Genomic DNA, 12591 nt, shown 5'->3' with positions numbered 1-12591 from the left:
TGTGAAAATTTAAAGAAAAGAAGTCGGTAGATCTATGACGCAAACATTTTGTTCAGAACAAGTTGTTTTTACCTTCAGAAGGTTGAAAGTCAGTCATATACGGGATGTTATGTTTTTTTCGGTATAGCAGCATAATTTTCTTTTGGCTCCGGATATGACGCGACAGGTGGCGTTACTGGTCATAATGAAGTATGTGATTGGTCAATGTAGCGGTAAATGCAAAATGCAGATATGCAGTTAAAGACGAAACAAAATTAAGATTGAATGTAAGCTGAATAGGTGGATGTACACTTTGTATCTATTCAAATGACACATTAATAAATTATATTCCTAATTCAAATGCAGACTTCTTATCATCAAAGATGATGCAAACTGATATGATTTTGTTATCCGTGCTGAAACGTATTTATAGATTAGTTCGTTTATTTATTTCACCAGCAGTTTTACATTATAACATCCAGCATTAAAGCTATGCCGTTTATCTTTTTTAAAGATATTTCTTGTTAATATATACACAAGGTGAAGTCAATAAGGTCTGATGAGCCAGATAAACCCTTGAAAACTCGTCGCTATGGAACGCAAGACGTGAATTTCTGCGTCAACAGTGTTATCTGAATACGGTCACATAGGAAGCCGGTTAACTAGGTCAAGGGTCGACCAAGCCTCTTAGGTCACTCGTAAATCACGTTGACCGATATTTGCAGAAATGGGACGTAGAGGTTAATATCTGTTACACAAGACGACAGGCTGATAAATCCATCTCATGAATTGACAATTGAGTCTGTTAGTAATGAAAAATAACCACACCAGCCATTGTCTTAAATGTGATAATAAGTTATTGTCTTAAATGTGATAATAAGTTGTCTTTAATATGATAAAACGTTATTGTCTTTAATGTGATAAAAAGTCATTGTCCTCAATGTGCTAAAAAGTTATTGTCCTTAATGTGATAAAAAGTCATTGTCCTTAATTTGATAAAAAGTCATTGTCCTTAATGTGATAAAAAGTCATTGTCCTTAATGTGATAAAAAGTCATTGTCCTTAATGTGATAAAAAGTTATTGTCCTTAATTTGATAAAAAGTCATTGTCCTTAATGTGATAAAAAGTCATTGTCCTTAATGTGATAAAAAGTTATTGTCCTTAATGTGATACTATTTTACAATTGTTTCGTTATCAGACAATCTCCTTTGCATTTTTACCTTTTAGTTCTTCAACTGCTTTATATCATTTACTTGGAGAACCTATCAACTACAAGTTAGAATTGGTATGATTAATATCGGGGATTATCAGTATAAATAATTCATCTTATAATTATTGGTTTGAAATATGTTTTGCCTGAAATGTCTCATAAGAGAAACACATTGATGTTTGTCTAAGTTGTGATATTTTTGTGACTGTTGTTTAGAACATTGTGTGGTAGTTCTTGGTACTCTGGCCCGCGTGCCATAAAGTGACAATACAATCAGTTCATGGATTTATTAGCACGTGTAGGTAAACAGATATGCGGTAAAAGTACTTATCTTATATATATTTATGACCACACGTAACAAAAGTGTGTTACGTTTGTATATATTCGAGTTTTTATTTCTTGACCCATTGGGGGGAGGGGGGGGGGGGGGGGGGGGGGGAGAGGGAGGGGAGCTTATTGAACCCTTCCTATCCCCCGGATAAGATTTATTTTTAGATAAATATTCCTTGGGTAACTAGGTCATTATGAAACCGTTCCCGGGTTTATGAGATAAAAAAATCTAGGGGTGGGGGATTTAATCCATAAATGACATGAATTGACAAAATTTTATATTATTTCAGGATTTTTTCTACATACTTTTTGTATATTGTTCAGCACTAAATCTAGGTATTATAAAAAGCAGAGGTTACCATTAATACATGTATACAACCTATTCAAAACGAGCGTATGATTGTTAAGACAAGTTTTATTTAGAAATATCGATGATTTTTTACCGACCGCGTATCTCATCTCTCATTCTCGGTTAATGATACCGCGTACGACTATTTCTTAAACCAATTCTATGTCGGTCAGGTTACTGCCAGTTTTGATAACTCCTTGTGCTCGATCTTTTATTTGATATTATCTGTACATGGCACTTCATCTAAATTTGAAAATAGACGTATGCTGGCCCTGTCCTCTTCTTGATAACAAATACGAGAACATGACAACTTCTGTTGCAAACAGTCCGATCTACCAGTACACTTGTATCCATAAATTAAGCTAGTGACCCGTTAGCTGGAAAGTCGCAACCTCAGCCAAGTGGTCACTATTTTGTTTGGGTCAACACTGGCTCGGCTGCTCTGCCCGAGACGGGGCGGTAGGACCACATTTTGGATATCAACTCCCCAGCAGACACTATCAACAGGACAATCATGGCCTCCATGCAGGTCATTGGCTATTTAAATGTCCGTGTCAGAAAAACTCATAGTACTTGAATATCTGCCAAACATTGGAAGGAAAAGTACAAACATATATATTCAATATACTTAACATACCTGTATAGATACCAGGTTGTTTAACAGATATGTAATAGAAAAAAAGTCATAGTTTCCAGCGAAACATGTCAAAATAAACTCAAACATCAAGTAGATTTAAGCTTTTCATTTACCACATGAATAAGTAGTGTTAAGGTCTTTATACTAATATCCAACACGTATGGAACTTTTATTGACCAGGTTCTGTTAGGATTCAAATTAGCTAAACCAGCCACACTAAAACAAACATGAAGTGAAGCACGAGCGCGTTAGAAAGACAATATGCTGGCAGATCTGTGAACGTTTAGGTCGCCCGCCATGTTTAGCGTTGCCGTGTCAATATTTGTGTTACGATTTGAATACAGTGGTTTCGTGTCTGAACGTCACGTAATGACGTGGCGCTTACGCACGAGATTTTGGACATGCCTTGTGCAATTTTTATATTGGATTGCGACCGGCATTTAGATTGCTTTCAACTCATATGAATCGGACATATGAGATTTTCATTCTTATTTAATGTACAAAAGACACACAAAACTATATATACTTTTCAATAAAAAATGATAATTAGATAAATTATAGTGCGAATGATGCATTAATTGTGTTATACAGCTGTTTCGTCATTCTTAAAGCCGTCGGTGGTGATAGGGACGTCCTGAACTAGGGCTTTTTCATGCGAAAGATAAAATAAACATTTCTTGAGCCCGGGATATGAAGCATATAAATATGGTTGTTATATTTATCGAATCGATGTGTTTAACAGTAGCCATGGGTATCTTGGTCCGTGATATTGATTATAAATATACGGGTTGTTTGCTCTTAAGATAATCACTGAGGCACCATTACCATATGTATGACATGGAGACACGAGTCATCAGGACCTTTCTCCCATGCCTTATCTTTGATATTGCTCTATCAGTCGAAAGTAATATAAAACTCTACCAGCTGACTCAATTGTTTACAATTCACTTTCAGACCGATTTAACATGCTATTACAACACTACCATATCATTTATGAGAAGGCTTCAAATAACACATTGTTTGTAATGTCTTATAATTTTATTGAACAAAGAAAATAAAGGTATGTTCATAATCTAATGATTTATAATAAAATGTTGTCACACATAATAGTATAGATTATTGGATTATATACATCTCTTCATCTATTTGTTCAACAAACTAATAAGATTGTATAAATAATATGTTTCATTTGAAGCATTCTCGTATAATTTATCATAACGTATTTAGCTATCATGTCTTATAAGAAATATAAACAAGATTATTATACTTGAACATTTTCTTAATGTTGCTCAGGTAATATGATAGAAGTTATTTAACACAACCAATATGATATTTAAGAGTTTCTCTCCTATCTATGACCAAGTGTTAAACAGAGCGGAGCCGATTCGACTACACTACATCATATCATCTATTACATTTGTTTGATTCTATTTCATTTTTACCATCTCGTCACACTATTTTCTAATTTGGTGTGAAACGGACGAAACATCCTAAACAGTCGATCGAGTCTTTTACTCGGACACTGTATATGTCAGTGTTAATACGCTTCACATTGGTCATTAGTCTGATGGAGGTGACAGTGTCGTCATCGAAACGTCACACTCCTAAATATCATATTGGTTGGGTTATAAAACTTCTACCATATAAGATTATTTTACTAATAGCCAAGTAGATATACATTTCTATCAACGATAGGTAAACATTATATACAAAAATATCTTCACATATGCATTACTATAAATGATTTAAAGATTTCTCTATATTGAATCATCTTGATTAGATAAGGGATCCCAAAATTAATTTAGTATCATACATAATATTTCACCTATCATATTTTATTCTGGTTGATGGATACTTAAGACTGTAAAATATCGTGAGTGTAAAATATATCTATCGAACATTCTCACGAGGCATAAACCAGAAATTTGAATATTCCATTGCGTAAAGTGGATAATACAAGTGCATCGTTTGATAAAAAAATATGTTGGAAATAATGACATCTGTCGTCAGTCTGCTAAAAATAGATCCCCATTTATATTCCTTTCATCGATAAATACTTTTCAAATAGTCAAAATCATTTCTAGTATTTATTTTCATCTTTTGTATTATAAGTCAATGTTCTTTGAATTGTTTACAAATCACCATGATCTGTAAATACATTTATACATAAATACTTTAAATACAATGGATTTATAGTTTACACAAACATCCCTACAAAATGTGGCGGGATCTTCCACATTTAGTACCGCCAAAATACCTGACCCACTATCAACAATATATATTAAACTGATTACAGTAATTTATTCAAAATCATGGAGTACAAAGCTTCCGTTGCACTCACACGTTTAAATCGTATTCTAGCTTTACTGTATGTAAACCTAGTTTACAATGGCCAAGTTTAGCTCACAATCAAGACTAGGAATAAATAAAATAAATAAATAAATATAAAAATAAATAGACACGCAACAAACATTTTCTATTGAAATAGTTTAGAATCTGTGATAAGCGTAGTTATACTTTAATGATTCCAGCAAAAAGGCATGCGAATAAAATTGCAAATTAAATATGTATATGTATATTGAAATACAAAAAAAAGGATTTACACAAATTAATACCTATACGTGTTCTCAAAGTAAGAATATACAATCAAAATCTTTAGATATAGTTGATACTTAGTTTTATTAACACGAGCAAAAAAATCGACCGAGGACAAAGTCCACCGTTGATATTTGTCAGGTCAATAAAACCAGGTATCGACTTTTAATTATTTATTCAATATTTTTCACATGCGTCCACTTTCTACACCATAGAATATTGCTTCAGATGACGGCATAAATCATACTTTTACTTACTTTTTACACTGTATTTATAAAACAATGATACTTTATGGTCGCTAACGTGGTGGCGTGAAAAACATTAAGTGCGTTATTTGAAATTTAATTAGGCATACTGAGTTAATCTTCACAATTATATAACCAATTCGAATGATTTTTGCGCGGTTTTTTAATTTTTACCTTTAAATTCACCTAGCTAATTAATGTATAATAGGTGATTAGGTATACCTATATATAGACTTTACGCTAGAAATAAAACTAGGTAAGGTAAGTAATGTGTATATAATACTTGAAACATGAGACCTGTTACTGAAATGTAAATGTTTCCATTAACATGCTTTATTTGGTTACTAAACAAAGTAGAATCAATAGGGTCCAGGCGCTATTCTGTACGAGGATTGTCTGCTGAACTCATACTTTTAGATCAAACTTGTGTGACCTGTATTCATTGATTGAACGATGAAACGTTTGAGTTAGGGCATGTCTCGTGTTTAAATACGACCAGTGTAGTTTTGAAATGAACTCTATGAATGGGCGTTCTATTTTAGTTTTCACAATCATACCTCTTTATAACATATTTGATTTGAACACATTTAAATTATATTAGTAATATATCTAATTTTGTATTACGTACATGTATAATAGTTTGATATTACACCTAACTTTGTATCACGTATGTAACAGTTTGACGTCGCATCTAACTTTGTATTACTTATATAACAGTCTGACATTACATCTAACTTTTTATTACGTATATAACAGCAGTTTGACGTCACATCTAACTTTGTATTACGTATATAACAGCAGTTTGACGTCACATCTAACTTTGTATTACGTATATAAAAGCAGTTTGACGTCACATCTAACTTTGTATTACGTATATAACAGCAGTTTGACGTCACATCTAACTTTGTATTACGTATATAAAAGCAGTTTGACGTCACATCTAACTTTGTATTACGTATATAACAGCAGTTTGACGTCACATCTAACTTTGTATTACGTATATAACAGCACTTTGACGTCACACCTAACTTTGTATTACGTATATAACAGCACTTTGACGTCACACCTAACTTTGTATTACGTATATAACAGTCTGACGTCACATCTAACTTTGCATTACGTATATAACAGTCTGACGTCATATCTAACTTTGTATTACGTATATAACATTTTGGCGTCACATCTAACTTTGTATTACGTATATAACAGTCTGACGTCACATCTAACTTTGTATTACGTATATAACAGTCTGACGTCACATCTAACTTTGTATTACTTATATAACAGCAGTTTGACGTCACATCTAACTTTGTATTACGTATATAACAGTCTGACGTCACATCTAACTTTGTATTACTTATATAACAGCAGTTTGACGTCACATCTAACTTTGTATTACGTATATAACAGTTTGACGTCACATCTAACTTTGTATTACTTATATAACAGCAGTTTGACGTCACATCTAACTTTGTATTACGTATATAACAGCACTTTGACGTCACACCTAACTTTGTATTACATTTGTACGTATATAACAGTCTGACGTCATATCCAACTTTGTATTACGTATATAACATTTTGACGTCACATCTAACTTTGTATTACGTATATAACAGTCTGACGTCACATCTAACTTTGTATTACGTATATAACAGCTTGACGTCACACCTAACTTTGTATTACGTATATAACAGCAGTTTGACGTCACACCTAACTTTGTATTACGTATATAACAGTCTGACGTCACATCTAACTTTGTATTACGTATATAACAGTCTGACGTCATATCTAACTTTGTATTACGTATATAACAGTTTGACGTCACATCTAACTTTGTATTACGTATATAACAGTTTGAGGTCACATCTAACTTTGTATTACGTATATAACAGCAGTTTGACGTCACATCTAACTTTGTATTACGTATATACCAGTTTGACGTCACATCTAACTTTGTATTACGTATATAACAGTCTGACGTCACATCTAACTTTGTATTACGTATATAACATCAGTTTGACGTCACATCTAACTTTGTATTACGTATATAACAGCAGTTTGACGTCACACCTAACTTTGTATTACGTATAATAATATAACAGTTTAACGTCACACCTAACTTTGTATTACGTATATAACAGTCTGACGTCATATCTAACTTTGTTAAATGCAGTTGACGTTAGTTCTAGCTTTTTATTAACAATTACACGCTTGCTATATTGTATCTATTATCAATATAAATGCAATCTGGGTGGCAGATAAATAGAATTTTGAACTGTGTTACAGTGCTATTACCCTTGAATATTACATTTTACTATTCACACTGTATTGCATTGAACATGATTTATACATTTCGATTCAATTGTTTTATCTTAGATTTAAATTGTATTAACATTTTATCATATTAAATATGTATTACTCATTAATACCTATAAATAAACTAAGATCAATATGTGTTTACCATCTGATAAAACAAATACTCCATTAACGTCATCGTCTACTTGGTTTTCTCTTGGAATGCGACCATTGGGACAAAATATTAAAGGTTTTGATGCCTCCATTAAGTCCTATTGTGAATTAAGTTAATGCTTAAAAATCACGAACAATTATATAACAAAAACATATTATTATTCTTAACCAAAATAACAAACATCTCTACAATTGCACTTTAATGTTACATCCTCCATACAGCTTTACACTTTCAGGAATTTAACATAAAATATAGCACCAGCCATTCCATTCATGTCCTTCTACTACGAGCAAACACGTTATGACAAAAACGTACTTCACAAATAGGGAATGTAAGCAAAAAGTTTCATTATTGTGATGGTTTATTGTCGTAAACATAAGTATATAATATTTTAAATTTTGGGTGTGGGGCGGATCAGAAAGTAGTTGATGTCCGTATCTAAGATGAATGGGATTGCGTACACATCAACTTGGCGCTGGTGACAAACCGTTGATGACATGTTTGTCACAGTAGTAAGCCAACACAATTCGGTATGTAAACAATCCCGCCGTTCACATACTTGAAAATACCGTGCCCATTTCTAAATCTGGTGGTAAGCCACTATGGCTGACATTGGAATCGGGAGGCGTATGATCACTCTTATCAACATTACGGCTAACTTCACTCAATAAGAGGGACTTAAAAATCTAATACAAAGTCAATGACGGACTGATTTTCATAATAGGTAAAAATGAAGGAAAGAAACTTAATCAGATTCGATTCATGTTCATTAGATTTGATTTAGCGTTTCCTAACTGTAACAGAGTTTCATATCTCAGAGTTAACAACAATGACTTTTAGAATACGATTGGGAACAATGGCAATTGTCATAACAATAACAATGATAAATCGTTATAGAACCAAATAGTATATAATATTTTGGCAACGTTCTCTTATCACTGTTTTTACACAACAAAGGGGTGTTCGACTCCTCTACAAGGCAACTGATTATGGAACCGCAATGGTGTACTGCTAAACAATTGGGTAAAATCAGTCCACTCACATTGAAGATTCATTGTTTAGAGCAAACATAAATTACGAATAATCCACTCAATACATAAACATAATAAATTAGAGCACCATCTAAAATTCTGATGAAAAATGGCAATTTTTCAATAACGAAAATAAATAAATTATTGATATAAATATTATCTATCTAAACATCTGTTTCATCAAACAACACTTTTTTCACACTCTGGCAAGGTTTCCTTACTGCTTTCGAAATACTCTGACAAATAGTCCACGCATTTCCATGGAAACGAACTGGTGCGCTCCTGGACAATACAACAATGATATGTGGTGAAAATCTGATAGGACAAGTAAAACGCTAGCAGGACATCAATTGTGTAGTGCCCTCTGCACAAAAGGATAAAAACAATCCCGCTTATGTTTAATGCCCAGGTGATACCACGGATGAAGCAACGAGATCTTGGCGCGTACTCGTTTACGAAAAGATTCAAAATGGTGAGAAGGGTTGTATGTCCACTAAATATATAGTCTCCACAGGTCTCAGCACCAACCACTTTCAGTCCAAATCGAGTGTATAAATCGAAAGCACGTTTTAGTTTGTTCCATGTATCCGCTTCTGGTACTGGGTAGCACTTTTTGTTGACGTCCGGAACCGGAAGTGAGGTGACGAGAACACACATACACCTTAGCCAGTACATTGTACCGGCTACTAAACACAGCCTATGGATGATCTGTAGCCGATGTTTATTGAGACTGACGATACCTATCCAGATCACCATTTCCAAAGCCAGACAATATTCCGAAGCTTGTCCTGCCCATTGGACGTAGGGTAGATTATCCAAAATTAGATCTGGGAGTGGTGGGTGTTTATTTCTATCCGGTAGACGATCATTAACGTAAATTATCGCAACACATGAAGTAATATGAGCTGATAATAAGTAGATAAAGCCTACTATTACTTTTCGTAGAGCTTCTGTATTTTGCGAAACATATTTTGTCGCAATTGATGTGTATTGTTCCTCCATGTATTTAAACACCATTGTTGCATCAAATATCTCTGTTAATCCTTGCTATTGAGAATGACATGCATCTGTATTGGTGGTCTGCCTCGGTGCTACTAGCGCCTTCGGTAACCGTTTGTCCAGTAGATCCAATGTGAACTGTCAGTTAGGCCCACTGCTGTGTAACCTATTGATTAGCCTCTTTGACTGAGGTTTAAATCTGAAGAGGTGTGGGGTGTAGAACCTAGGACGTTCCGGTCCAATGTTTATTGATAGTCATGGCAAATTCATAACAGGGAAATGGATAGTATATACATATATTGGTGTAATGGAACTACATTCGTGGTAATATCTTTAGTTAACGGTAATACTCATAACCACAAATCTCGAGTTAACGGTATTACACAATCACACAAATCTCGAGTTAACGGTATTACACAAAACCACAAATCTCGAGTTAACGGTATTACATAAAACCATAAATCTCGAGTTAACGGTATTACATAAAACCATAAATCTCTAGTTAACGGTATTACACAATCCTACAAATCTCGAGTTAACGGTATTACATAAAACCATAAATCTCGAGTTAACGGTATTACACAAAACCACAAATCTCGAGTTAACGGTATTAAACAAAACCACAAATTTCGAGTTAACGGTATTACACAAACCCACAAATCTCGAGTTAACGGTATTACACAAACACACTAATCTCGAGTTAACGGTAATAAACAAAACGACAAATTTCGAGTCAGCGGTATGAGACAAAACCACATATCTCGAGTAACATTGTTCAACAATACTATTCATCTCGCGTTAACGGTATAACACAAAATCCTAAATCTCGAGTCAACGTATTATACAAAACCACAAATATCGAGTTGACGGGTTTTCACAAAACCACAAATCTCGAGATAATGGTTTTATGCTTAACAATCAACGGTAAGAAGATTTTACTTCTCCACAAAGCACTCCATAAAAACATTAAACATAGCCATGAACATAGCCATGAACAATATGTTCACGGGGGTCTAACAGGATAACACTTAAACAATAGGTTAATGGGGACTAACGGGATTACAAGTAAGCAATAGGTTAATGGGGACTAACGGGATTACACATAAACAATAGGTTATTGGTGTATAACGGGATTACACATAAACAATAGGTTAATGGGGACTAACGGGATTACACATAAACAATAGGTTATTGGTGTATAACGGGATTACACATAAACAATAGGTTAATGGGGACTAACGGGATTACACACAAATATCATAATATGCTGTCGCCTTTTAAGTTCAGATGACAATACGTAACAGATGGATGTTTGCGACAGTGTATTCAGGACATACATACACGAATTTTAAAACACAGCAATAGTATCCCTGTCTTACTTCATTTGTGCTGAACAAGACCATTATATAGGTAAAAAAAGTCACCACATGTGACGTCAGCATGCATGTAATGTAATACACTTACAGATATATACGTAGATTTAGTTGCTTTTGATTCTGTAGATAAAAAAACATATAGATAATTGTACATATACATAGGTATGCATAAAAATTAATTCAAGGCAAGGCAATTTAGCTGATAGGCATAAAGAAGTTTTATCATGGTTTTACCGAGTATTATGTGAAAACCATTAATTAAGATATTCGAAATTATGGATTACTTAAAGTGGATACCGATCAGAATTCATCAGGCTGTGAACAATTGCCATCTAATCATTATCCCAAAAAAGGAAATTAAAGAACTTATTTGCTTTTATTATCATATAATCAGATTTTAATTAAATATTGTTTATTTTCAGCAACAATATCATTGCCATACTGAATATATTATACTTGATACCCCACACTTCACTCACATTAGCTTAAACAATTCAGCGTTCTTTCTGTATGAAATGTATCATAATATAAATGCAAGTATCTCCTTAAGATTGCAGGCTTTGAAATAAATATGCTGTTTAAGAAGCATAGATATATGATTATTATTCCTTCACGCCTCAAAAATTGCGAAGATATGTAGCATGGAATTTATAAAACGAGTTAAACTATTTGAAATGCAACGAACCTTTAGGCTTGTGGTATATAAAATTATTCAACGAGTTTGATAAATTACATATTACATAGGCACGAGTGTAGGACTTTGTTTATACATGTTGATACATAAGTTTATGTATCTAAACTACTGAAATATGTACATACGAAAGTTCTAGAACTCTCATCAATATACGATGGTTTTTGATAATACCCAGATCAGCGGTGAGTACAGTTTGGATATATGGACAGACATCCATTTTGTAATTGATTTATATTGGATCTCTATTAACCAGTGACTGATATCAGGAAACCGTCTTATTAGAAAGTTGTATTGTCATCCATTGTGTATTACCTGTTGTTATTTATCTAGTACGACGGACCTATAAATTTGCCAAACATACAGGTATTCAATTTTCTGTCATGAATGTGGAGTCATTATTCTATTATCTAGAAAAAAAAACTCGCTGAACAAAATGAATGGTGTTGGTGGTGGTGGGTGGTGTCATGTTTTGTTAAAGAATCCAATTGTGTCTAAACAATAGAATACGTTCAAATCAAACCATTAAATACCACAGCATTACGCCCTGCTGGTATGACTCTCCAATCCCATGTTAAATTATCGATATCAAAAACGTCAGATATTACGTCATGCCATTGAGAGTATTGTCTAACACTTGCTGGCATTGCTCAATATCGTGTTATAAGATAAAGA

The 12591-nt window shown here is 33.5% G+C and overlaps 1 protein-coding gene across 3 annotated transcripts; it reads right to left on the bottom strand.

Annotated features, from left to right (window-relative positions):
* Positions 1–3898: 3898 nt before the first annotated feature.
* On the bottom strand, positions 3899–10003 carry LOC117334718. Of its 3 annotated transcripts, none has more exons than XM_033894507.1 (2): positions 7018–10003; positions 3899–6811 (listed from the first exon to the last, which is right to left on the bottom strand). In XM_033894507.1, exons 1-2 carry the CDS (start codon positions 7133–7135, stop codon positions 5967–5969), a joined length of 963 nt encoding a protein of 320 aa, XP_033750398.1. In that variant the 5' UTR covers positions 7136–10003; the 3' UTR covers positions 3899–5966. The 3 variants fall into 3 exon arrangements, with proteins under 3 accessions (XP_033750398.1, XP_033750399.1, XP_033750400.1); XM_033894508.1 differs by having other exon boundaries at positions 3899–6853; positions 7060–10003; XM_033894509.1 differs by having other exon boundaries at positions 3899–6853; positions 7465–10003.
* Between the last annotated feature and the right edge of the window lie 2588 nt (positions 10004–12591).

The sequence above is a fragment of the Pecten maximus genome, chromosome 9 (genome assembly GCF_902652985.1).
Source record: "Pecten maximus chromosome 9, xPecMax1.1, whole genome shotgun sequence".
Lineage (NCBI taxonomy): Eukaryota > Metazoa > Mollusca > Bivalvia > Pectinida > Pectinidae > Pecten > Pecten maximus.
This window is presented reverse-complemented; position numbering and strand designations above follow the sequence as displayed.

What these genes read in the sequence shown, in the direction of transcription:
- LOC117334718 (XM_033894507.1), bottom strand. Translation starts at nt 7,135, where the DNA reads ATGACGTCAGACTGTTATATACGTAATACAAAGTTAGATGTGACGTCA. An exon ending in TATACGTAATACAAAGTTAG is followed by an intron (nt 6,812 to 7,017) that starts GTGTGACGTCAA and finishes ATACAAAGTTAG; the next exon opens with ATGTGACGTCAAACTGCTGT.